General features: G+C 41.9%; 2 protein-coding genes across 10 annotated transcripts in view; both read left to right on the top strand.

Annotated features, from left to right (window-relative positions):
* Window positions 1-1,836: 1,836 nt before the first annotated feature.
* On the top strand, window positions 1,837-4,061 carry LOC124002356 (immunoglobulin kappa light chain-like). Its single transcript, XM_046309728.1, has 4 exons — window positions 1,837-1,976; window positions 2,196-2,497; window positions 2,784-2,811; window positions 3,431-4,061. Exons 1-4 carry the CDS (start codon window positions 1,928-1,930, stop codon window positions 3,766-3,768), a joined length of 717 nt encoding a protein of 238 aa, XP_046165684.1. The 5' UTR covers window positions 1,837-1,927; the 3' UTR covers window positions 3,769-4,061.
* A 2,324-nt stretch (window positions 4,062-6,385) lies between these two features.
* LOC124002529 (SEC14-like protein 1) overlaps window positions 6,386-27,363 on the top strand; it is a 64,094-nt gene continuing 43,116 nt past the window's right edge. For 4 of the 9 annotated variants that reach the window (XM_046309992.1, XM_046309991.1, XM_046309988.1 and 1 more), the window contains exons 1-6: window positions 6,386-6,705; window positions 7,677-7,801; window positions 8,464-8,639; window positions 9,509-9,595; window positions 10,411-10,566; window positions 22,228-22,317. In XM_046309992.1, the coding sequence (XP_046165948.1) occupies window positions 22,255-22,317 (63 nt within the window). In that variant the 5' untranslated portion in view covers window positions 6,386-6,705; window positions 7,677-7,801; window positions 8,464-8,639; ... (1 more) ...; window positions 10,411-10,566; window positions 22,228-22,254. Of the gene's footprint in view, window positions 6,706-7,676; window positions 7,802-8,463; window positions 8,640-9,508; window positions 9,674-10,410; window positions 10,567-16,410; window positions 16,788-22,227; window positions 22,318-23,954; window positions 24,131-27,363 lie in introns of those variants that run through there. The other 5 variants (XM_046309989.1, XM_046309985.1, XM_046309987.1 and 2 more) reach the window with 5 other exon arrangements.

Here is a 27,363-nt window from a genome sequence, read left to right as displayed (position 1 = left end):
TGGTTCGAGCCCTGAATGCTGATTTATCAACCCATGGAGGTCTGGATTTGGAGTCACACTCAAAATTAAAGTGGAAAACCACACTACATGCTGATCCAACTTTGATGTAATGTCCTTAAAACAAGTCAAAATGAGGCTCAGTAGTGTGTGTGGCCTCCAAGTGCTTGTATGACCTCCCTACAATGCCTGGGCATGCTCCTGATGAGGTGGCGGATGGTCTCCTGAGGGATCTCCTCCCAGACCTGGACTAAGGCATCCGCCAACTGCTGGACAGTCTGTGGGGCAACGTGGCGTTGGTGGATGGAGTGAGACATGATGTCCCAGATGTGCTCAATTGGATTCAGGTCTGGGGAACGGGTGGGTCAGTCCATAGCATCAATGCCTTCCTCTTGCAGGAACTGCTGACACACTCACATGAGGTCTAGCATTGTCTTGCATTAGGAGGAACCCAGGGCCAACCGCACCAGCATATGGTCTCACAAGGGGTCTGAGGATCTCATCTCGGTACCTAATGGCAGTCAGGCTACCTCTGGCGGCCCCCCAAAGAAATGCCACCCCACACCATGACTGACCCACCGCCAAACCGGTCATGCTGGAGGATGTTGCAGGCAGCAGAACATTCTCCACGGCGTCTCCAGACTCTGTCACGTCTGTCACGTGCTCAGTGTGAACCTGCTTTCATCTGTGAAGAGCACAGGGCGCCAGTGGCGAATTTGCCAATCTTGGTGTTCTCTGGCAAATGCCAAACGTCCTGCACGGTCTTGGGCTGTAAGCACAACCCCTGCTGCTGCTGGGTTGTTGCCCTCCTACGGCCTCCTCCACGTCTCCTGATGTACTGGCCTGTCTCCTGGTAGCGCCTCCATGCTCTGGACACTACGCTGACAGACACAGCAAACCTTCTTGCCACAGCTCGCATTGATGTGCCATCCTGGATGAGCTGCACTACCTGAGCCACTTGTGTGGGTTGTAGACTCCCTCCGTCTCATGCTACCACTAGAGTGAAAGCACCGCCAGCATTCAAAAGTGACCAAAACATCAGCCAGGAAGCATAGGAACTGAGAAGTGGTCTGTGGTCACCACCTGCAGAACCACTCCTTTATTGGGGGTGTCTTGCTAATTGCCTATAATTTCCACCTGTTGTCTATTCCATTTGCACAACAGCATGTGAAATTTATTGGCAATCAGTGTTGCTTCCTAAGTGGACAGTTTGATTTCACAGAAGTGTGATTGACTTGGAGTTACATTGTGTTGTTTAAGTGTTCCCTTTATTTTTTTGAGCAGTGTATATATCCTCTTAAGGATCGGACCCTTTTTTAAAAATGTTCGCCTAAAATGACATACCAAAATCTAACTGTCTGTAGCTCAGGACCTGAAGCAAGAATGCAAGAAAGCCCCCCCCCCCTGTGCCTTATTGCTTAAATAGATACCAGACAGACAGAAGATGCTTCTGAGAGGAAAAGAAGATGCCATGCCATATCTAGTGGATATATTCTCCTGAGATCCAGCAATTCATTTTTGTCCAAAAACATTCATTTTGGTTTGTGTCAAAGGCCATACATGCCACTCTGTTAGGGCCTGTTGTACCTATGAGAGGACATTCAATGATATGAATGATATCACAATTGAATCAAAAGTTATGTGTTCATACCCCTTTTTCATAATGAGAAATCATAGAGTTCTTATTGAACTCAAAAGCTACAAAAATAGAATTGCTAAACTGTTCATTGACAATGCAAATGGTAGAGGAAGTGTGTGTTTATGGGTGGCTGGTTTTGGAAGGGGGAGTGGGGCTGGCTGACGGTTTCAGTACAGTAAGCTGCTCTTTATAGGAGGCATTGGGAGTTTCAGAGCTGCATTGAAGTGAAGACCGTGTGTGAAGACATCTCTTTCTCTGATATCACCTCTGCTTCCAACTGAAGAGATCACCATGTTCCTTTCTACTGCTTCTATTATAGCCCTGCTACTCACTCTGTCTGGTAAGACTGACTTAACACTGACTAACTACAGTAAAGTGAAATCTCTGACTATAGATTATATTGTAAATATGGAGATGATTACTTTCAGAAGTATTAATACCAGATCCATTGATATACTCTGCACTCACTAGGAGGCACAATGGTCTTGTATTGTAAGATCATGATGTATTGTAGTATTTTTATTCCCAATTACAACAAAATCTTTCTATATTTCTGCAGGTATGGAAGCTCTCGTACTGACCCAGGAAAAGTCCCTCTCTGTGAACCTGGGAGATAATTTGAAAATATCCTGCGCTGTTAGTGATAGCTCTCAGACCTGGACAATTTCATGGTACCGACAGAAGGCTGGAGGTGGCCCAAGTTTTTTGCTTGCTGACACCACAAGAGCAGCTGGGCTTCCTAACAGGTTCACATATTCTGAACCAGGATCTGGCTACACTGAGTATCTACACATCAATGAAATCACGGCTGAGGATGAGGCAGTGTATATCTGTGCTTGTGTTGGTGGCTGTGGCACCAGTGTATAACACAGTGATGCAGTTCAGTAGACTGGTCGTACAAAAATCCAACAGCTTCAGATTGGAAAATAATACTTGTTAAATGTGCACAGGTCACTGAATGCCACCGTGTATAAAAGGGGATTGCGTTGGGTAACAATTCAATTTCACACGAAGTCCTTTGCTTCTGTTTTCATGGATTTCTACATCTTGATGAATGGAGACTTGACAATGAGAAGGGCATGAAGAACGGTCTTCAGCACAGATGTTTTTGTATCGAGATGTATCACTGTGAAGACATGGTACCAAGTTTGGACAAGGAACTGAAGTCACCATTGGTGAGTAAAATCCCTTGTAAATAATCACGTGATATGTTTTCTTATATCAACAAATCTGTATTTTTTTAAACCTTTATTAAGTGACATGTAAAGGTTAGAATATATTTTAAAATCTTCAGCATGTGTTGATTCAAATGTATATAACACAAAATATACATTATCAATAATAATGAATATTAATCATTGTTGAGGTAATATATTAGTTAAAATCATACTGTACATTCATTTATTTAATTTCTGGTTGACAATTTGCCAGCTTGTTAAATCTGACACATTTATAGAGATGATCTTGATCAATGTGAATAGTCCCTTTCAAATAAACCTAATTAAGTCAAGTACACTAATTGTCTTATGAGAGAGGAAAGCATGTATTTTTTTGTTTCAGAATTATAAGTGATATTCTGGAAAATATAAATAGACTACTGAGGCAGTTGAATGTTTAACACTAGGATATTACATCTATGTTCAAAGATAAATAATGAATTATTTTAATTTTGACTGAATTTCAAACAATTACAGTGTACTTTAAGTTAAATTCCATTCTTGTTTTTTTCAATGAGAAAGTATCTTGATCCATCTCACTGTTGCAGTCTGTATCTTTTGTGTCCTCCCCTGTCAGCCCGTCCTCCATCACCCCCTTCTCTGGTCCTGATGGCCTCCGCCCAGGCCCCTCTCTCTGGGGACAAAACCACCCTGGTGTGCCTGGCGCAGGACTTCCACCCTGACGGTGCCTCCCTGTCCTGGTCTGATGACGGTGGCTCTCTGACGGGTGCTGAGGTCCAGAAGGGCGAGTCTCAGCGCCAGGCTGACGGCACGTACACCCTGAGCAGCCTCCTTAGTCTGCCCTCAACACGCTGGAGCTCCGGACAGACCTTCACTTGTCACCTGAGCCACTCAGCACTGACCAAACCACTGAGCAGGAGTGTGAACAACGGGCAATGTTCAATGTTCGGTTAGGTTTGCATTTCCCCCACTAATGGTTAAGATTAGGATTGAGGGAGGGGAAGCTGATCCTAGAACTGTCCCCCCCCAGCAGCAGTGTTCCCCCAGATAGAGGGACTGTTAGTGTGCTTCACATAGTTTAATAGATTGGCAACTTGCTTTAGAAGTTATTGAAGTTTAGTTTTTTTCATGATGTCTCTTTTTGTGAATAGGGACCTCTGATGATGAAAGCTGTATTGCTTGTGAAGTAATCTGAAGAATTTCTGCACGTTGATGTGATGAGTTGAATAAAGCATTTCATGATATGATGTTGCCTCTATTTGATATTTCAATAATGAAAGCCATTGTGCAAATGCTTTAAAGTAGACTTTTACCATACAATTCTTCAGGGTTGGTGTTGATCCATTCATTTATTGGGACCGTATTCTGTTAGTCAGCACCTCTCCAACATTTTAGGGTGTGCGTCAACGAATGCTTTAGACTGCATGAGTGGCAATTCATTTTAGGGGTATATTCAGTCCGCATCGCTGAAGTCCAACTTTACAGCGTGATTGAAATGGAATGTTTAAATACTACATTCACGTAAACACTGCATATATCGGCTCAATCGGACCTTTAGTCTACATTTCTATCTCCGCATCTGTAACATGCTGACCAGACGGACACGTCGCGTGCGCGAGCATCACAAAATAAATGTAGAAATCCATGTTATTCAATTATTGCACCCACACTGCTCATGCACCAATGAGCATCTGCGATGCCAAGGGCTAAAATAGAACTCCTTTCTATTTCTGACGCAGATCGCGCTGCAAGTCCTGCCTCTCCCATCTCCTCGTTGGTTTATAGAAGCAGGTACCCACGTGCCATTTCCTCATTGGTTATACCCACGTGGGTGATTGAAAGACGGACTGTTTTGCCGGTTGTCGTGGTAATACTATGAAAGTGTAGATGCAATCACCGTATAAGTTCAAAGATGAAAAAGCCTGGAAGGAGGAGAGATGACTAGAAACGATTCGGTTTAACATGTGGGGGGGGCAGTCAGGAAACCTATTACAGGAATGTGGGGTGGCAGTCACTAAACATATTACAGACAGTGGCGACCTGTCAATAATTTGGGGGGGGGGGGGGGCTTGCCTGTTTTGCATGTTATTTTGGCATTAAAATACGTGTCACATCAGTTCACAAACAATGTAAAAAATAATGTATCATTGAGTTAATAAAGCCACATACAAACACGGTCTCTTTTTTTGTTTTCTCGAGTAAAGCAGCTCCAAAATGCAGGTGTTTCAGCCTAGCTCAGTGTTTTCTGTGAGGGTGGCGAAGCCAGCAGACAATATGGAACGTTGCGCCATGATTGGCTCAGTGTTCCATCATTCGTGGGGACTTTACGTCACTGCCAAGTGTAAGAGGAGACATTGAAAATTCTAGTCCTTCGGCTGCTGCCGTAGAAGTGCCCATCCAAGAAGGCTCAAGGTCAGTGACCACAGATAAAATTACATCAAATCACGTTATATGTACAGTAGCTTTGATTGGACTGATCATGTCAACATCATACATTCAAAATCTTAGCTAGCACTCATCATCATGAATCAAATTGACAATCTACTGGCAAGTCCTTTTTAATCCTTGTCATATGAAGAGAAATTATATATAAAACGTATAGGTGTTCATCGGCTATCGAACATTAACACTACACAAGTTGGAAATCACAAATTCAATGAGTGGTTTGGAAGGAATCAGGGACAGTGGCTGTGTGGTCCCAAATCTAGGATTAAGGGGCTATTTTCCAATTTTAAAATGATAAACAATCAACATTGGCCATGTCAATGAAGTATGATTTGTGCCGTGGTCAAAACAACTGTAAACTTGGAGGACCGCTGGGTCACCATCCTGTTAAAGTGAGCCAAGCACAACAATGTGAGTCCAAAAAGTTCAGTTAGGTCAGTTAGGATCACCACTTTATTTTAAGAATGTGAAATGTCAGAATAATAGTATAGAGTAAGATTTATTTCAGCTTTTATTTCTTTAATCACATTCCCAGTGGGTCAGAAGTTTACATACACTCAATTAGTATTTGTTATCATTGCCTTTAAATTGTTTAACTTGGGTCAAATGTTTCGGGTAGCCTTCCACAAGCTTCCCACAATAAGTTGGGTGAATTTTGGCCCATTCCTCCTGACAGAACTGGTGCAACTGAGTCAAGTTTGTAGGTCTCCTTACTCGCACACACATTTTCAGTTCTGCCCACACATTTTCTATAGGATTGAGGTCAGGGCTTTGTGATGGCCACTCCAATACCTTGACTTTGTTGTCCTTAAGCCATTTTGCCACAACTTTGGATGTACAGTTGGGGTCATTGTCCATTTGGAAGACCCATTTGTGACCAAGCTTTAACTTCCTGACTGATGTCTTGATCTGTGGCATTGTGTCATATGACAAAAATGCACATTCTAGAGTGGACTTTTATTGTCCACAGCACAAGGCACACCTGTGTAATGATCCTGCTGTTTAATCAGCTTCTCGATATGCCACACCTGCCAACTGGATACATTAACGTGGCAAAGGATAAATGCTCACATACAGGGATGTAAACAAATGAGTGCACTACATTTGAGAGAAATAAGCTTTTGATGCGTATGGAACCTTTCTGAGATAATTCATTTCAGTTCATGAAACATGGGACCAACACTTTACATGTTGCGTTTATATTTTTGTTCAACATATGTAGCTCGTGAATGGCCTCGCGCTCCAGTAGGTGGCGGTGTGTGCATCTTAAATTGGGTGCGATCCGCCAACACAATCCCAAAGAAGAAGTATTTTTGTCATTGAGGCGGCATGCTAGCAAAGTAGAGCTCATTTTCAACTTTTGTTAAAACCCTACATGCGTATATGTTTTGAGGAAAGGAGATGATTCGCTTGGATGGAAATGACCGAAACACATTGATGAACATGGTAAGAAATGTGTCCTTGCGAACCTACCAGCCAAAAGCTACGTTAGCTAGCTACGTTTGTTAAACGTCCAACCAGGCCAAACAAGTGTAACGTTAGCTAGGACAATGACTGAGTCACATTTTGTTAAAAAAAAAAACGTGAACTTGTTTCTGGTGATTGTTGTATTTATAACACTGTATTCCCTATTTTGACCAGGGCACTTAGGAAATAGGGTGGCATTCGGCAACCACGGTGTCGCGTTAGCTAATCTGGCTTTGGACAGGTGCTGCAGTCATCATGGCGGTAGGCTGTAACAGTTCGCGTGTTAAACTCTGGTGACTGACGTATACACTTTAAACCATATATGCTCTTTTGAGACCCCTCTTTCAAAGATTCAAAACTCTTCTAGCGATGGTAGTGAAAATAATAGGCGACTTTGATTTTATTTTTTATACATGACCCAAAACATTATGGGACGTTAATATGGGACGTTAAAACGCTTTCAAATCTACGTTGTATCCTTCATTTACTCAAGCGTTTCCTTTATTTTGGTAGTTACCCGTATACTATAGCAGTGGGTTCTGTGAAGCCTGGCAGTTGTGAATATGTATACAGCAGTTTGACGCTCATGATACTGTGCACAAACCTTTGTCTTTAGAAACATACTTTCCCTCAGTTTTTTGTGTGTTAATCTAAAATATGTAATGTATTTACTATTCAATGAAACTAGATTCGTTTTTACTAGCCAGCTGTCTATTTTAGTGACAGAGGTACTATAGAAAAGAGTACAGGTTTGGCTAGTACTCCACTGCCATAAAGGGGTTCTCTGTTGATGGTAATGATACATGTTGTCCAGTAAAGGGTGTGGGTACTAGGATAAGATCAATAAACTCAAGAGGAACAGAAAATATTGTAACATGTGAAACCAATGTTTATCATCAACGATAAACTGCTCTTCTAAAACACTAATCTCCTATGTTTCCCATCTGTAGTGGTTCAGCATATCTCAAATCGGTTGTCCTTGGAAGTCAAGAGATGCATGCTGACAATAGTACACACATTTCTGTGGAGCCAAGATCATGGATCCCTCTCACCTCTGCTGTAATTGGCCTACTGGGTAAGTAGGCTACATGGCTTGGCCTATAGTCTGGCTTTTTTCCTAAATGGCACACTAGTCCCTATTTAGTGCACTACTTTTGTCCAGGGCTTTGGTCAAAGTAGTGCACTATATAGGTACTAGAGTGCCATTAGGGAATTACTGTATAAATAATCTGGTCTTGGGCAGGTGCTGCAGTGTAGCCATCATGGCTGTATGCTGCAGCGTGTCTTGTAGGACCTAGACTATAACAGGGGGTTTCTGTGAAGCTGCCCTGGCAGTTGCAGGTGTGAGCATGTATACAGCAGTTTGATGCTCATGTATGATACTGCAGACAAACTTTGTCTTTTAGAAAACCATTTTTTTTGTGTTGAAATAAATCCAAGGATGTACATGTATTTACAATTCAATGAAACTTGATTTGACCAGCTAGTTAACTTTAATGGCAAAGGGGTACTGTTGTGAAAAGCGTACACAGGTTTAGCTAGTAGTCTAGGCCCAGAAAGATTTCCCTGTTGGTGGTAGTGATACACATATTCCAGTGAGGCATACCAGGATGATATCAATAGTCATGAGGGACAGATCAGTCTGTTTTATAAATTGAACTGTCTGACATGGATATGTTTATCATTTCAACAATAAGCTGCATACTAAAACACTTCTGTAATTGTTCCCACCTGTAGTGGTTCAGGATATTTTAACAAGTCAATGTCCTTGAAGTCACATGATGGGAGCCATTGAGACCAGATGCATGATGACAATGAAGCTGCAAAGCATAGAAATAGGATGACATAGATTCTATTTCCGTGGCTCCAAGATCTATGGATCCCTCTGACCTCTGCTGTAATTGGCCTACCTGGTAAGTAGGCTACATGGCTTGGCCTATAGTATGTCTGTACCAAATGACTCCCTATTTAATGTAGTACTTTTGACCTGGGCCCAAATGACTCTGGTCAGAAGTTAATGAACTATATAGGGAATGGTGTGTCATTCTGGACGTGCATGCTTTTGATAATCTGGTCTTGGGCAGGTGCTGCAGTGTAGCCATCATGGCTGTATGCTGCAGCGTGTCTTGTAGGACCTAGACTATAACAGGGGGTTCTGTGAAGCTGCCCTGGCAGTTGCAGGTGTGAGCATGTATACAGCAGTTTGATGCTCATGTATGATACTGCAGACAAACTGTGTCTTTAGATAAAGAAGTGTCCCTTCTATATTTTTGTGTTGAAATAATGCTGTAGACGTATTTACAATTAAATTAAACAAGATTGGCTTTCGCTAACTAACTTTTGTGGGAAAGGGGTACTGTAGAAGATTATACAGGTTTAGTAGTCTAGTGCAGGGGTGTCAAACTCATTCCATGGAGGGCTGAGTGTATGCTGCCTTTTAATTTCCTTTCAATTTGTGTGTAATAGACTTAAACAACCAGGTTAATGGAGTTTAAAACTAATCAATGAGCTCAATTGATCATGCAAGTATGAGGGAGAAGTGAAAACACGCAGACAGTCGTCCCTCCACTGAATGAGTTTGACCACATGGTCTCGTGACTAAGATTTCCCTGTTGGTGATAACGATAACATTGTCCAGTAGAGGGCATACTTTGGATAATATCAATAAACTCATGAGGAGCCGATCAAATTCTTAAATTGAACTGTCCCACATATGAAACCAATGTTTATCAGATCAGCAAACTACTGTAATAAAAACATAACTTCTGTTTCTCACCTGTAGTTGGTCGGCATCTCATCGTGTCCGATGTCCTTGATGAACTCAAATGATGGGTCGTCTGTTGAGACCAGATGCATGATGACAATGAAGGTGCATAGAAATATATTATCACATTCGATTTCTGTTAGAAATGGGTTCCTCTCACCGCTGCTGTAATTAGCCTACCTGGTAAGTAGGCTACATGGCTTTGCCTATAGTCTGTGTGTGTCCCAAATGGCACACTATTCCCTACTTAGTGCACTACTTTTTAAGCTATGTGGCTTGGGCTATCGTCTGGCCTTTTCACCAAATGGCACTATTCTCCATTTAGTACACTACTTTTGTCCAGGGCTTTGGTCAAAGTAGTGCACTATATAGGTACTAGGGTGCCATTAGGGAATCACTATGTAAATAATCTGGTCTTGGGCAGGTGCTGCAGTGTAGCCATCATGGCTGTATGCTGCAGTGTGTCTTGTAGGACCTAGACTATAAAGGGGGTTTCTGTGAAGCTGCCCTGGCAGTTGCAGGTGTGAGCATGTATACAGCAGTTTGATGCTCATGTATGATACTGCAGACAAACTTTGTCTTTAGATAACAGAAGTGTCCCTTTTGTGTTGACATGAATCAAATGCTGTAGATGTCTTTGTAATTCAATGTAACTAGATTTGACCAGCTAGTTAACTTTAATGGCAAAGGGGTACTGTCGTGAAAAGTTTACACAGGTTTAGCTAGTAGTCTAGGCCCAGAAAGATTTGGTGGTAATGATACACATATTCCAGTGAGGCCTACCAGGATAATATCAATAGTCATGAGGAACAGATCAAATGGTCTGTTTTATAAATTGAACTGTCTGACATATGAAACTGTAAATAATTTCAACAATAAATTGCATACTAAAACACTTCTGTAATCTTTCCCACCTGTAGTGGTTCAGGATATTTTAACAAGTCAATGTCCTTGAAGTCACGTGCGGCATTGAGACCAGATGCAAGAGGGCCAAAGCATAGAAATAGAATGACAGATTCTATTTCTGTGTCGCCAACATCCATGGATCCCTCTCACCTCTGTAATTGGCCTACCTGGTAAGTAGGCTACATGGCTTGGCCTATAGTGTGTCTGTCCCAAACGACTCCCTATTTAATGTAGTACTTTTGACCTGGGCACATATGGCTCTGGTCAGAAGTTAGTGAACTATATAAGGAATGGTGTGTCATTCTGGAAGTACATGCTTTTGATAATCTGGTCTTGGGCAGGTGCTGCAGTGTAGCCATCATGGCTGTATGCTGCAGCGTGTCTTGTAGGACCTAGACTATAACAGGGGGTTCTGTGAAGCTGCCCAGGCAGTTGCAGGTGTGAGCATGTATACAGCAGTTTGATGCTCATGTATGATACTGCAGACAAATGTCTTTAGAAAACAGATGTTAAATGCTGTAGGTGTATTGTGCAACTCCCAGCCTATTTCCTCATTGCATGTGTCATGCTTCGTAGGCTACACCCACCATTTTCAACTTATCTTGTGTAAAGATTTGTCAATTACATAAGCGATAATCAAGGAGCTATGTTTTCTGTGGAAAATTATGAACGACTTGGAAGGCATGTTCTACGACGACTAGCGGAGTGGAACTTACCTCCCAGTGTGTTGCGTTCCAGAGAACGCATAGAACCCCCACGTTGTATCATGGCTATAATTTTGTATCATGGCTATAATTTGACATAATTAGCAGAAGTGTGTTCCAAATCCACTGAAGTAGCTAGCAAGTTTAATTGATAGCTACAGTAGTTGCCTTAGTAACCAAACAGACTTGCTTATTTAGCTTACCGAACCAGAGAAGACTCCCGTTGGGCAATGGAGGAATGTATAACTCCTCGGTCAACAGATTGTAACCAATCATGTTCACATTGTCATGCAGCATCACACGTTTGTTAGCTAATTGTCATGCTTGTGAAAATCTGCCAATTTTCCTCAACAGTACGTAATGTCACTGAGAACAAGTTAATAATCTTGAGAGAAACATGTGTAATGTTGTAGTTGATGAAATTCATGCTAATGTTTTTGTCACATGAACTCCTTGAAGGAGAGCTTTCCTTGTCCCAGAATTCAGAGGACGGCCCCATTGATGACACATGGGCAATTTACAAAATGGCTGTTAATACAATTCCAATGGTATTTCCGCATCTCAAAAGTATCTGACCAAACCAGCAGTCTTATTTTACTATTATGAAAATGTTTTCAATTTGACTTTTGCTGTAAAAAGCAGTTCAAACATGGAAGAATGAACTCTAGCCATTGAATTATACTGTTATTTGACCTTTATTTAACTAGGCAAGTCAGTTAAGAACAAATTCTTACATGGCATTATAGGGAAATAATGCATACTCTAGAATGCCAATCCGAAATGAGTATTTAACAATTCCATGGTATAAAGTAGTGGTCTCCCAGGTTTTCTAGCATGAGAGCTAGGGATGCACGATATATTGGTGAACATATCAGAAACTAGATGTCTAGTTTAACTCTTATGTTAAAAACCGATGTCAAAGTTTGTGCATACCTATATAACGTAGGTACATGGCGTAATGGTGCCACGTAAAATGTTGCGCTACACATGCAACGCAGCATTCCTAACCTAGCCCACAATGTCTGCTGTGTGGATCGAGCAATCATTTGAAAGAGTAAGAACATTTCAGCGCGACAACTCAAAAGGCGAAATCATTAAAACCAAGATAATGGAATTCATTGCCCTTGACAATTAACAGTTCTCTGTCGTGGGTGATGTTGGCTTTCACCGACTGGTCGAGCACCGGTACACACTGCCAAGTGCGCTATTTTTCAGATGTTGCCCTACCAGAGATGCACAGTAATAGCGTCACTGCTATTAGCTTCACGACATGCATACTGTGGAACGCCGTTTGGGTCTTTACGTGTCAAAAGGATACAGTAGCACTGTCAAAGCTGTACAATACAGCATTGGTAATAAAGCATCATTTGTTTGACCGCAACTTCTGTGGTAGCTAGCTTTACCTTGGTACCTAGCTATCACCAATATAACCAGCCTGAAAACAATGACAATTATAAACTGCAGTAATTTTAATTATTCTTAGAACTCATTTTGGAATCCTTTTGAGTAAGTATTATTTGACTATTGAAATTGTAACTAGCCAGCTACTTAACACTGTTGCCCAAAGCTAGCGTTATAAGCAGCCAGCGAGCTTCATCTGGCTAGTGAGGCTCGACAGGACCGGGTTGTTGTGAAGCTAACCACAATAAGGATTAGGCACAATAGTGGAAATTGCGGTTTGCCTTCAAAATAAATGTATGTAATTGACAGTGATGCAAATGAATACAAAGTAGACCTATGCCAAACTTATTTTGAAGGATAATTGCAAAGTCCACTACTGTGGCTAATTATTATTGTGGCTAGCTTCACATAGGTGTCTGACCACCATTAATCAAATATGAACTGTCTTATAAATAGGGTTAATTTAGATGACATCTACCTATATAGTTAGCCAACTATAGCTACTGAAACGGTTGTCTTTTTGCTATGTTTTTGGGGAAGAACTTTGTTTGCATTCATGAGCAAGCTAGCTTTTTTTATGACCTGCATTGTAGGTGTGTGAGACAACTTTACCAGCATATCATACATATCGATGAATCGTTGTGACGTGATACTGTAATCAATGTGTAAGAAATGTATAAACGTGTTAAATTATGTGCCGTGCAGTCATTCAGGTCCTGATTGGTCGACAAGCTTATTTAGTGTTATTTGACATGTAAAGACCCAAACAGCGTTCCATAGAAATCCTAGTTGAGAATGAAACAAATTAACAAATGAACGAAACAGCACAGCATGTAAGTGAAAGAAATATGTTTTGATTATCTTTTACTTGTAATGGGGACATGCGTAAATGCCAACAAAATAACTTTTTGGTGTGTGTGTAACCTTTATTTAACTAGGCAAGTCTGTTAACCAATTTTTATTTACGATGAAGGCTTAACCAAGACAAAACACGGACAACCCTGGGCCAATCGTGCTCCTCCATATGGGACTCTCAATCACGGCCGGATGTGATACAGCCTGGATTCGAACCAAGGACTGTAGTGACGCTTCTTGCATTGAGTGCCTTAGACCGCTGTGTAACTATTTAACTGTACTAGAATTCTTAAGCACCCTAAAATGTTTATCTGTATCTATTAATTTTAAGGAAAATATTGGATATTGGCAAATTGTCATCGGTGCATCACTAATGAGAGCTACTAAAACAATTATTTTTTATAGCGTTCAAATTGGCACATTCTCCTCTGCAACTCTTCCACGGGATTTGTTTGTTGATAACTGGTCAAATAATGAGTCATGAAGGTATTTTTTTAAATGTTACACTCAATAGGCTTATTACAAATGTGCATTGAGAAGTTATCAATGTCAATGTTTAAGTCAGATAAATTGAGGTCTGGTGGAAACGAACACATTTGAGTTTAATTATGCATTAAGCAAGAAAGGAATGTCAGTCTAGCTATGTTTCTGCTGTTAGGCAGCACAGTTTGCAAAACAATGGCAACCCAATTGATACTACAAATCATCTATCTTTGTCAGGTAAGCCTACTATGCAGTTACCATTTTAATTGGTTTTGGGGGAAAGTCTGCCTACCCGCAAGGTGGCTAGCATTAGCATCCCTAACTGGATATATACGGAGTGCTAGACAAATGCGCACACCAAATAGACAGACTGGGGCAATATAGCTGGAAATGAATTGGCAGATATTGTTACGTTTGTCTTTTTAAGCCGATTGTTGCTACCCAGGGGTGGGATAATGTCAATGTGGTGTTGATTGGATAGCAGCCGGGAGCTTTGTTTATGACCGTTTGCAATAGAACGCAAAAAAATAAAAGCAGTTAAGGAGCAGAATCAAACTAACCGTTGATGTTTTGACTGATGTATATTCATAGAACTAGATTAAATGTTATGTATACTGGTGTATTGTCATCACGATAACCATTTGTCAAAGATTCAGTGATGTATGTTATTATCCACTTCCTGTAGCAAGCAACAATGTAGCAAGCAACAAACGCTACAACCATGAAAATGTTTTCATGACAGAATGACCTTGCAGGGGGCTCTGTAACAACTTGACTCTCAGCCAAGACCATATCACATTTGTGTGACTGTATTTCTGGAACATGCTGTTCTCTTGGTGTAAACTAATGTGGCATGATGTCAGAACTGTAGTTTTGCTGTACAATTGTTCATGACTCATCAATAAAACTAGTAAACAAATTCATTTTTTCCATGTCAAATCTATTCATTTTAATGCTGTAAAAATGTCACCATGAAAGCAATTGCACCATCTGAAGTTTTAACCTTGGTGGGTTTGATGGTAGACCTTGGTTTGGTGCTGAATGGATGTCATGTTACTAGTTTGCCTTAGAATGGAGTCGACTACATTTCAGTCAGCACTAGCCATCTGTGCTAAATGTGTTGCATACTCGTGTATAATTCCATGGCCTGAAGAATAAGCTTCGTCCCAAGGCTGCTGCTTATTCCCAGAAGGCCTTGTCATTGATGGCACTGTTATGAAATATGAGCTAAAATCTCTATGTTTGACACGCACATGTGCTAAGAATGGCACGGATAGACTGACATTGCCCTGTGTGGATCTTAGAGGATTATCTTAGTTCTACTTAAACTCTGATAACTACATGTGCATGATTCCACAGCCATGTCAAATGTTTCCATATTGCAGCTGAATGCAAATTATTCTTACCTCTTAATTTCCCTGCTGGGATTTGGCGTTCTCAAATGGTTATCCAACAGGAAGCCCTGCCCTAGGGGAAGTGGGTAATTGTGGAACCTCTCATGTAAAACATTTGACACAAGGCTATGCCTTACACAACAGTCCCCCTGTGCCATAATGTCCTAACTTTATCAAATTGAATCAATGGAATGTTGATAAAAGGCATTGCAGCGGTGGAAGCAGATAATACATGGCTAATGAGGTTAGTATTGAAAATGTCATTACCAGTTCAGTCAAGTAAAACAAAGTCAAATACGTTTTCATGTTAGCTTCATGATTTCCATCTATCTTGTCATGGTTCATCCTTTGTATCCCATGACTCATTTTGCCGTATACTGGTGATTTGAATTCCCAATGTTGACTCTGCAGCCTACTGAACATATTGCTCATGCAATTGTATCTTATACAGTAACCATAACCTAATCATTTTGGGGGACCCTTCAACTCATGCTTATGATCTACTGTACTGCCAACTTAGGCCACACTTTTTTGAAAGACTGACACGTGCACATGGACTTTAGGAGAACTAAGCTGAAATCCAGTAAATGGTTTCTAGAGACTGAGTTGTGAAGTGCATGCCATGCTGTATTTTAAATGGATAAAGCTCTCCTAAATCCCTCAATCTCGTATAATCTATATTATATTTGAGTGCAGAATTGGGCAAATATTTTATAAATGTAGTATGGATTTTCGGGGATCCACACAGTAAATTACTCATTTTGTAAACAGAAGTATGTCACATGGGCATATTGTCTATCATGAATTGATGGTCATGAAATTAAACTTTTTTATTATTTTTTTTCAAATGTGCATGTGCACAGTTCTCTGCTCAGTGAAGATGACCACTTTACTCATATCATGTAGCTTTTCCCTGTTGCTTGTCACAGTATAAATGACATTTGACATTAATCTTATGACAGCTGAGCTGGAAGCATAAAAAAAATCTTTTCAATCACAATGCCAGCTCATATGTCATGTCTACTAATATTCTGTCCCATCACTCAACTATTTTTTTCTGATAGGCCTACATATTGATTTAGAAACTGATTTATATTCTATGATTTGTATTGGAACCGCATATGCACCACACCGCGGCACTGCTGAGCTCTGTCTGTCCCAACGGGGGAGGGACGAAGCTGTCAATGAGAAAAGCTCAAGCTTTCAAATACATTCATTCTCTCCAGTCCTCAAGGCTCAAACCTTCAGCTGGCTGTCTTTAGCTCGCTAGCTGCATCTGGACTCTTTTCGTTATGAAAACCCAATTCTGAACCTGTTAGCTAGCTATGCCTTTTTGAAGTGCTGTTGTCGCTATCAGGTCGATGGCTAATTGGCTAGCAAAACAGCTAGCTAACCTTCAGCACTCGTTCATCACCGACCGGCAAAAAGGGAACCGAATAAGGCTATGGATTAATAGTTAGAAGTGTACTTGAGTTTCCCGTTCAGTCAAAACAATACGATACAAATATATCGAAAGAAGCAGATATTTGTTAAAAGAAATTCGATAATTCATTGGTGAGTGTCATTTATATTTGTTAACGTTATACATGTGTAAATTCGTATTACCTGCAAGGCACATGCCTGTAGTGATTGTGTACAGTGATGACTAGCTAATGTAGGCTAAATAGCCTAAATCATGCCTTTAACCTGTGGCTTCTACATGGTATAGCTATATAGGATGTCTGTGTGTTTGAGAGAGTGTCACTCACTGAGCATCACTGAGTGAGTGTTCTTGATTTCTGAAGGGCTCAGCTATAAATGTTTGAGTGGCACTGGCACAGCTTGTTTGTACAGTAGATTACAGTGCTGCTGGCTATGGCGTATTGGTTAACAGTGAACCAACCTGTATTGTATTCTGGTTTGGTTTCTGAAATGTCACCTGTTCTTTTCCCCTTGACTTACATCTTTTGTTCAGCAGGGAAGTATCATCTCTCTCTAATACATGACGGTAACCATTGTTCACCTGTTTTAAGTAGCCTAAATAACCCCTATAGTTGCCTAAATGGAAAGGATTAGCCTACTTTTACTTTAGTAGAATATGATTAGCTTTTACATACAGTAGCATAGATGTAGCTTGGTGCTGGTCTTCTGCTCTCTTGCCAACTCATATGAAATTGTTATGCCACATTTCATTTGAAAAAACAGGCTGACACACAGGCTAGTGGGACGTTTTAGTTGAAAAGCCCCATATCACTCAGAAGTATAGCTCTGGTCCAGTGCGTTACATATGGCTTATGTCTTAAACGTTGGAGGCTCAAGCCGACCCTAACGCCCTGGTTGGATCAGAACTACCAGAAGTAGTGCTGTGTAGAAAGTGTTTGACACCCCTATCACACGATGTCCCTTCCTTGCCGCACGGCTACTGAAAAAGTAAAGCAGCACTTGCTTAGTAAGATGTATCTGCAAGTTAAATAAATCAACAACACTGAACGAGTAAGGTATGTCATGTGCTAAGACTGGGCAGGTACTCTGCCTGTCTTTACATGTCCTTGCCGGAGCAGGTTTACAGCAACACTTACATTTCACAATGTGATTTTTGTTTTGAGATCTTGTACATCTGGGTTGTGTTCAGTAGGCACAAAGCATAAGAAAATGGTCTGAAACTGGGTTGTGTTCAGTAGGCACAAAGCATAAGAATATGGTCTGAAACAGGGAGGTAGTACAATCTGAACCTGTCCAGTAAGAAGCGCTCGTTGTGCCTGTTTGACAACAGGGCAATTCCACACCTGGACAGCCCGGAAATATTTAACATGTCTCAGATTGGTCTGGCAATTCTCACATAAAAACTTTGGGAGGAAGAATGTTTGACATGCTTTTTACATTTGTATCCCAAACCATTAGTGTCAATTTTAGGCCTTTTTAGACTATAGGGCCTACATTCCTTCTGTAAGACCCTATGAGCTGTGAACCGTACAAGATAACATCTGTGTCCAAATACCCATACTAGCGTGTGAAATAGTATCCGTAAAAAGAAAGTGTTATAGTTAGGGATGCAAGATATACAAACTGTCGTTCTCAACTAACATCAAGGCGGTGGCCCGTTCCTGTAGGTTCATGCTCTACAACATCCGCAGAGTACGACCCTGCCTCACACAGGAAGCGGCGCAGGTCCTAATCCAGGCACTTGTCATCTCCCGTCTGGATTACTGCAACTCGCTGTTGGCTGGGCTCCCTGCCTGTGCCATTAAACCCCTACAACTCATCCAGAACGCCGCAGCCCATCTAGTGTTCAACCTTCCCAAGTTCTCTCACGTCACCCCGCTCCTCCGCTCTCTCCACTGGCTTCCAGTTGAAGCTCGCATCCGCTACAAGACCATGGTGCTTGCCTACGGAGCTGTGAGGGGAACGGCACCTCAGTACCTCCAGGCTCTGATCAGGCCCTACACCCAAATAAGGGCACTGCGTTCATCCACCTCTGGCCTGCTCGCCTCCCTACCACTGAGGAAGTACAGTTCCCGCTCAGCTCAGTCAAAACTGTTCGCTGCTCTGGCTCCCCAATGGTGGAACAAACTCCCTCACGACGCCAGGACAGCGGAGTCAATCACCACCTTCCGGAGACACCTGAAACCCCACCTCTTTAAGGAATACCTAGGATAGGATAAAGTAGTCCTTCTCACCCCCCTTAAAATACTTAGATGCACTATTGTAAAGTGGTTGTTCCACTGGATGTCATAAGGTGAATGCACCAATTTGTAAGTCGCTCTGGATAAGAGCGTCTGCTAAATGACTTAAATGTAAATGTATATCGGTGAATGTATTGGGATCTGCCGATATTAGCTCAAATTGCCGACATCGGTATCGGCCCAATGTCTTGGTTAATGTTGATGTCAAAGCTACCGTGCATACTTTTATAACGTTTTATAACATGTCGTAATGACACCATGTAAAATTTTGCGCTCACATGCAAAACAGCATTCCTAACCTAGCCCACAATGTCTTCTGTGTGGATCGAGCAGTCCTTTGAAAGAGTAAGAAGATTTCAGCGAGACAACTCAAAGGCGAAGTCCATTAAAGCCAATATAATGGAATTCATTGCCCTTGACAATCAACCGTTCTCTGTCGTGGGTGATGTTGGCTTTCACCGACTGGTCAAGCACCGGTACACACTACCAAGTGCGCTATTTTTCAGATGTTGCCCTACCGGAGATGCACAGTAATAGCGTCACTGTTATTAGCTTCACAACATACATACTATGGAACGCAGTTTGGGTCATTGCGTGTTTAACTATTTAACTAGGCAGTCAGTTAAGAACAAATTCTTATTAACGACTGCCCGGATGACGCTGGGCCAATTGTGCGCCATCCTATGGGACTCCCAATCACGGCCGGATGTGATACAGCCTGGATTCGAACCAGGGACTGTTACGCCTCTTGCATTGAGATGCAGTGCCTTAGACCGCTGTGTGTGTGTGTTAACTATTTAACTGTACTAGAATGCTTAAAAGGCTGCAAAAAATGTAAATATCGGCTATCGTTTTTTGTTGGCTAGGAAAATATCGGGTATCGGACATATGTCATATCGGTGCATCACTAGTTATAGTATGTGACATTTTGAAAATAGCACTCCGAATGTGTTGCAATTGCGTTGACTCCCACCATTAGTTTATTTTGGTACAGCTCGTCAATTTATCTGATTATCAGCTGTTAGACACGTGAGTCAGAAAAGATGATTGAATTCTACTAGATTAGTGCTTGGTTATGTTAGGGCAGGGGATTCTGTATGAACACAAACTCACATCCTTGACAACTTCCTTCACAACAGCTCTGAGCTGCTCCACGAAGCATAAGAAGTATGAATGTCCTTACTTCTGCAGATGCCGTATCACCGTAAATGTTGCAAGGCCAATGCAGAAGTTGGATTGACCATGCAGAATGCACATCTTTCTCCAGAATGTGGTCTCTCCTGCTCATTTGTGCACATTCATTGTTTCATAACTTCGTTGTGTGATTGTTAGTCTGTCAATTCCCCATTACATACAGTAGATCACCAGTAGTACAATTACTGGCCTGCGTGCAAATGTAAGCATATAAATGTGTCCATTTGGGGATCTGATCGTATTTCTGATTGGCTTAACGCACCACCACTATTGAGCTGTGGAGCTTCTCAAAGTAATGTTTTCTTCACATCAGTTTTTGTTGTTTTTGTTGTTTTTACATTAATTGCGAATTAAAATAGTTCCTAAAAGTTTTCAAAAGATCTTTCCAGCTTTCTCCCTTTTGATAACTACTCAGCATGAAAGGGGAAAATGTCATGCTCTGATCCAGTGGAAATGTCATAGGACTACTTAATGACTTCTTATCCGTTGCGCAAATAGCCTACAGGAAACTCTGAAGGCCCAGAATAATTTATCATATATCCCATGTTAATAGTTGATACGTTTCAAGTTCGTTGCAGACAATGTGATTCATAGAATATTTATTATCAGGATATTCTCTACCTGCAAGCTACAACGGGGGCGGCAGCGTAGCCTAGTGGTTAGAGCGTTGGACTAGTAACTGGAAAGTTGTGAGTTCAAACCCCCGAGCTGACAAGGTACAAATCTGTCGTTCTGCCCCTGAACAGGCAGTTAACCCACTGTTCCCAGGCCGTCATTGAAAAAGAATATGGCTTGCCTGGTTAAATAAAGGTAAAATTAAAAAATATTTTTTTATTTTTTATTTGTTGGCTTTATAAGCAATTTTTACATAGTTGGCAATGGCAATATAAGTAACCTTTTTAGAATTGTATCATTTTCATTTGGATATCATTTAGATTAACCACATGACAATGATTTTGAAATATGAAGATGTTATTATAAATGAGATGAAACAGTTTCACGAAAATATGCACATGAAAACTTTAACTGGCACGCAGATCGGTAGAAATTGTAAGATAAATTGGTATTCCACGTGAGAAAGGTTGCCGATTCCTCGTGTAGCCCATTACAGGCAAATTCGGGAGAGTAATGACAGAATCTGCGAGTCAGTAGAAGTGGGAGGAGAATGGTCGGGTTAAGTTTGAGTTTTTTGTTATCTTGATCTCTGGCTCCCTCTTGAGTCATTTGTCTTATTTCATCAAAGGTGTGCTTAAGGCATCAGACAAGCTCTATGCATAGCTAGTTGATTTTATTAAAACACAGGGTGTGTCCTATATATTGAAAAATACACATTTTAACATTTCGACCAATCCAAATAACATGCAGTGGAACATTCCAGCGTTTTCAGGGTCCACATCTGTTGGCTCTATCAGGACCATAGCCTAGTCCTACTGTATTTGCCAACGTCTGCACTGTGGTGGTTACCACCACTAAATTCTTGGAATGCGCTGCTTACATTTTACATCACAGAGGATGCATTAATTCATCAGTTCTCTACGGCCAAGCACGCATTCATGCATTTACGTAGGCTGTAGTGCAGTATTAATGACTCCCAAGCTTTCAGTTCTACCGCTAGTTCCACATAATATTTACATACGCATCAATGTAGGTCTACCTGAATAGTTTATCAGCCATGCGGTTGTGACTAATTGGCACATAGCAGTCCCTGACTTTCCAGTATTTGGCCATGTCTATCTCCATCTCCGTTCCCTATGCAGTTCAGTACCTGAATGTGTGATGCATGGTGCGAAACTCTGCATTCATTGATCAGTTCAATGAGACGCGCTTCCTCTCCCACGGCAGAGCAAAGTGCCTTCCTGCGGGCAATCACTGCAGACAAACTGCCAAGTACTCTGGGCTCCCCGCCAGCTGCTACACACACACGCACTCACAAACAAACGTGGCTTACTTAATGACATGTTAGATGCCTCCAGAGGGACCATCCAGAACTATACTGCCATTTTACCAACTCAAGAACAATTTTCTTCGTATGTTACGCACCCAGTCTAATGCAGTCTGGCCCATTTTTGTCTTCTCTCACCAAGAAAAGTCTATGATGTTGGTTATATAAGCTCTAATATCAGATTGTTTTCTCTCAGGTCGTTGGCACCACAGTCATTCCCACCATGGTGCAGAAGTATCAGTCACCCATCAGGGTGTACAAGCAGCCTTTTGAGCTGGTGATGGAGGTAAGTGTTACTCTACCCTAGACTCCTGACCTCCATTGACGCCCCACATGAATATTAGATAGTGGTGGTTATGCAACGGTAATGAATGGGTCGACAAGACAACCTCTAGGAAGTGGTTGGTAAGGACGTTAGGGCAACCCTGTCCTTCATATGATTGACTTTAACTTGACAACATGGTTGTTTGAGATGTAGCCTAGGTCTAACAAATACCCAGGCAGTAGTGGTTGGGTTATGCAATGGTAATGAATGGGTCCCCATGACCACCTTGAGGGAAGGGTTGGTAAAGTACGTTAGGGCAACCTTGGCTTCATATTGAACATGTGTGCCACATGATGTGTTGCACTGTGGCGTACGAATATAGCTGCCTGGGTCTAACATGCACTAGCAGTCATAATACTTTGGTCTTCGACTGGTCTTCTTGACTGATCATTTGTAATGTACCAAGCAGACCGCTCAAGAATTGTCAAGACAAGTCCAGTCCAGGATGCACAAATCTCTTCTAGTCCATCTAGTATGTAGACAACTCAAACCTCCACACCATCTCAGGCCATGTCCGTGCACCAACCCTTTTAATATCTCAATAGTAAATGGTGGGCACTGTTATGTTGAACAGAAGTACCACCTCTGAAGGAGGGTCCTTCTGTAGCTCAGTTGGTAGAGCATGGCGCTTGTAACGCCAGGGTAGTGGGTTCGATCCCCGGGACCACCCATACGTAGGATGTATGCACACATGACTGTAAGTCGCTTTGGATAAAAGCGTCTGCTAAATGGCATATATTATATTATTATATTATTATTATTGAATTGGTTGCTGGTCTGTTTCCTCTGTTAAATGCAGCACATGTGCAGGCTTTTGGTGAGTGCGTGTCTTCTGGCTCCTATCGTGTGCTTGAGTTGTACTCACTCACTCAGATAAGATGAGGGGATGCGTGCAGTACACAACCTGGAAGTATAGACGTAGCGATTGCCTCGGTCTGTCTCTCTCTTTCTCTCTCTCTCTCTCTCTCTCTCTCTCTGGGTGTCTATCACTTTCTCTCTCCTCCACTCTCTCTGCCTCAATGAGTATGGTTACATGCACACAATAATGCAACCTTTTGTGCATAGTCAGATTAATATAATAGTTTGGTTAAAACGTTTACATGCTTTGCAAGAACAATTTCCTTAATAGTCTTGTTTCCATGGAGACATCTGAAATCGGGCTACCTGATGGCACTCTGATAGATGCAGGAAATCCAAAATAAACATTCTACCACAGTGACCATGTTATTTTTGGGAAGCATATATAATTCTGAAAACTACTTTGCATATATTCAGCTGTTCCAAACTCACTTCACGCACGCTAAAGAGGGACTCTCACTCGGCTGGTGCTGGCACATGCGCAGATCAAGCGCACAGCTGGATTTAAAACCAGGTCTTGTAATACGCGTATGCGTAACATAGATTATGACCTTGAGCCGACGTAAGGTGTTTTCATGACTATTGCATAATATGCCTACTGCCTTAACCAGTTTAATATCAAATTATTACTGGAAACGTTAACGCACTCACTGTCCTTCTCTTTTTCATTCTCGTTTGCTCCATCTTTCTCCCTATTTTGGCACCTCTCTTCCTCCCCCTCTCTTTCTATCTCTTCTCAGCCTCCAGAGCTAGAGGACAGGACTGTCAGGCAGGGCCGTCAGAGGGTTCACTGAGTAAACGGTTCAGGAGCAGATGAGCAGTGGAAAAACACTGGCATATTCCGCCTCTCCACAGTACCACAGTACAGTGGCTACAGGCCGGGAGGCGCATGTTCACTACATTAACCTGGGTTATGGTGGGTTATCAGAATAATTCACTGTGGTAACTTAGTAGTGTTACTTCATGACCATGTTTCACATAGCTAGGAGGAGGACGATAATTCAGCATTTTGGTTAACCACCTCATCTTGCTTTACTTAATAGGTGTTGTTACTCAGTTTTCATTGGAAAATCAAGGTTGGCCAACTTTAAGACCTCTAACTATTTCCAGAAGACATGCGATCAAAGCATTGTTTTTTGTTCAATCCCATTTAACTGTGCTTCAATTGAATGTGATTCAATAAACTATTTTGAGTTTGGCTATTGTAGCCAAGCATGCAGGTTTTATTTGCTGCCTCAAATAAGCTTTCTCCATTAAAGTGAAGAAGAGGCAAATGTCCTTAGCGCTGGCCTTTGTTAATGGTGGGCAAGCACTGGACAGGGGGCTATAAATAGTCCGTGAGTGGCAGCTGCTTGAACACTACACCTGGGGGACAGCAGTGGAGGAGGAGGGGAGGGGCGCTGGACTGAAATGGCAGCAAAACCACATTGGGCTGCCTGAGGGGCTTCCAAGCTGGGATGAGCTGCCTTAAACCTTCGGTTCGGCTAGGTGAAACGATTTAATGTTGTTCTTAAAAGACCTTCACTTGAAAAACGTGAAATAAGCTGCAATAGTACTTTGTCCATCTTGAGACGCTGTAGCCAGTATACACTTCCTCAAAATAGTCAGAATTAATGTAACGCAAGAGATCTGTCATTAATTTTGACGTTTTTCCTGAGATCTCAGTCATGCAATTTTATGTTTGGTGCAGTATTTCTCAAGTGAAAAAAATTACATGAAAACGAGTTGTCTCTTGTTGAATGACAACAAACACTTGATTGAATAATCCCTACTGTTGACCAAACATCGACGAAGGGGCCAAGACTTCACTACCGTCTTCGGCTTGCCTCAAAATGTTTGTGTGTGTGTGCACGAACAGCCCCCCTTCCCCCCACAAAAACACTTTGCTGAAGACCAAACGAATAACAAATTCACTAAATATCATGATATAAGCACAAACCGTTACGAACTGTCAAATGGGAAGCATGCAGATGCCTTTAGAGTCAGATTGGACGGGTTCTGTTAATCTGGGGCACTAGCAGAGGGGTAGAGAACCAACATAAGAGGCTGAGGAATCAAGGCAGAGGGTTATTTGGCAGGAAAAATGGTTGAACCATGCACACGTTTATGTGCAGATACAAGTGGTTCACTGTGTGTCATAATGGCCAATTGTCTGTCTGTCTCCTGTATTTTTTAAATGTGATATCTCTTCAACAGGTCGGCCTGACTCAGTTGTCAGAATTATGTAGCCTCGTAGAAGAGGTGGTTCACTATGCCACGTATTCTCTAGCCTATTGTCTGTCTGCCCTTTTCTTTATTGATGTGAGTGGTACATTTACACTGACTGATATGTCCCCTCCTAAAGCTGGTGCATTTGAAGAGGCAGTTTGATATATTCTCTCTCCACGGGGAAATTACAAATTGGCAGACACTCTGGGAATTTTCTGAATCAAAAAGCGGCTGAGATGGTGGTCTGGGTGGCGTAGAGAAATGTTAGCATTTTTAAGACAATTTCCTGCAATTATACAGATTTCTCCATCGAGCTGAGAGATTGTTGCAGGTTTAAAGCAATTCCCTGCAACTCTAAATATTCTGCCATGGAGCTGAGAGACTGGTGTTATTGATGCCCTAGTGAGATCACAAAGCCATGCAAGCTGTCTGTCCCTGCTCTGCTCTCAGCTAACTCCTTGACTGCACCTATTTGAGTGTCCCTACTTTGTGCCACACCTTCATGCAGCATAGCTGTGGGCGTGCACTGCATGAGAATGTACGTGTGTTTAGGTGTTTTTGCAGGGCCAGTGTAATTTGATATGTCGTTGTGGGTGTGTTTATAAATAGTGCTGTGTTGTCATCAGACTCTGTTTGGTATGACAAGGCTTGCAGTTTGTCTTTCAACAGACTTGAAAGTTGGCAAACATGGCTTTTCATTCTTTAAGGGATTTTATTTGGCATTTTGCTTTGAGGAATGTTGCATGTCTCTATCTCTCCCTGTCCACTTTTCTTCTCTGTTTGGAAACTGTCAGTCTTCTGAAACACCCTCTTACAGTCTCTGGAAGGAGAGAACTAAAGCGCTACTTCCTCTGACGGTCTGTCAATTACCTTTTTAAACTCATTCCTTCTAGAAAAAATACAGTCTCTTTCTTTGCTGTGCCTCAACCACCCACTCAAGGCATTGACAGGATTGAAGGAAAATGTTTTCCACCTCTAGCAATGTTGCCATTAGGCTCAAAGGAATGTATTAACAGCATCATGATGTCTATTTTCTTAAAGTATTAAAATGGTTCTATCCCGCTTTGACTTGGGGCAATTTGAGAGGAGTTTAGTTAAAGTAGGCCTACGTTGCATTAAATCGCTTTTTGAAATGAAAAACCATGTGTTTGTATTTGATACCATTCTGCTCCAGCCATTACCACGAGCCCATCCTCCCCAAATAAGGTGCCACCAACTTCCTGTGCTGTGCCCATGTAGGCCCCACCGGGCCTTCATGACTGGACTACCGACGTTATCTGCCCGAGGGAGTTATCCAACTGGCCCCTCCATCGCGACGTTACCTGAATGCCCATCTGCGGCCCGCTAATCGTTAGCTGTCTTAACGGCTGCTATCTGAATAAGTCTATCGGACAATTTGTCTTGGGTCACTATAACTATATCTATTTTGCCAATTGGATTGATCCCCTCTACCACAGGGAACCCCACTAATCTACCGACAGAAACGCACGGGGTGGCTAAAAACAGACCTCCATCCTATGCTAGCTGTCTGAGTCGCCGTGACCCCAACCAACCTCACTACTCACTGGACCCTTTTGATCACTCGACTAAGCATGCCTCTCCTTAATGTCAATATGCCTTGTCCATTGCTGTTCTGGTTAGTGTTTATTGGCTTATTTCACTGTAGAGCCTCTAGCCCTGCTCATTATACCTTATCCAACCTTTCAGTTCCACCACCCACACATGCGATGACATCACCTGGTTTCAATGATATTTCTAGAGACAATATCTCTCATCACTCAATACCTAGGTTTACCTTCACTGTATTCACATCCTACCATTCCTTTGTCTGTACATTACATCTTGAAGCTATTTTATCGCCCCCAGAAACCTCCTTTTACTCTCTGTTCTAGACGACCAATTCTCATAGCTTTTAGCCGTTCCCTTATCCTACTCCTCCTC

This window comes from Oncorhynchus gorbuscha, linkage group LG18 (genome assembly GCF_021184085.1).
Source record: "Oncorhynchus gorbuscha isolate QuinsamMale2020 ecotype Even-year linkage group LG18, OgorEven_v1.0, whole genome shotgun sequence".
NCBI classification, from domain to species: domain Eukaryota; kingdom Metazoa; phylum Chordata; class Actinopteri; order Salmoniformes; family Salmonidae; genus Oncorhynchus; species Oncorhynchus gorbuscha.
The sequence above is the reverse complement of the archived record's forward strand: the minus strand, read 5'-3'. Positions and strand labels throughout refer to the sequence as shown.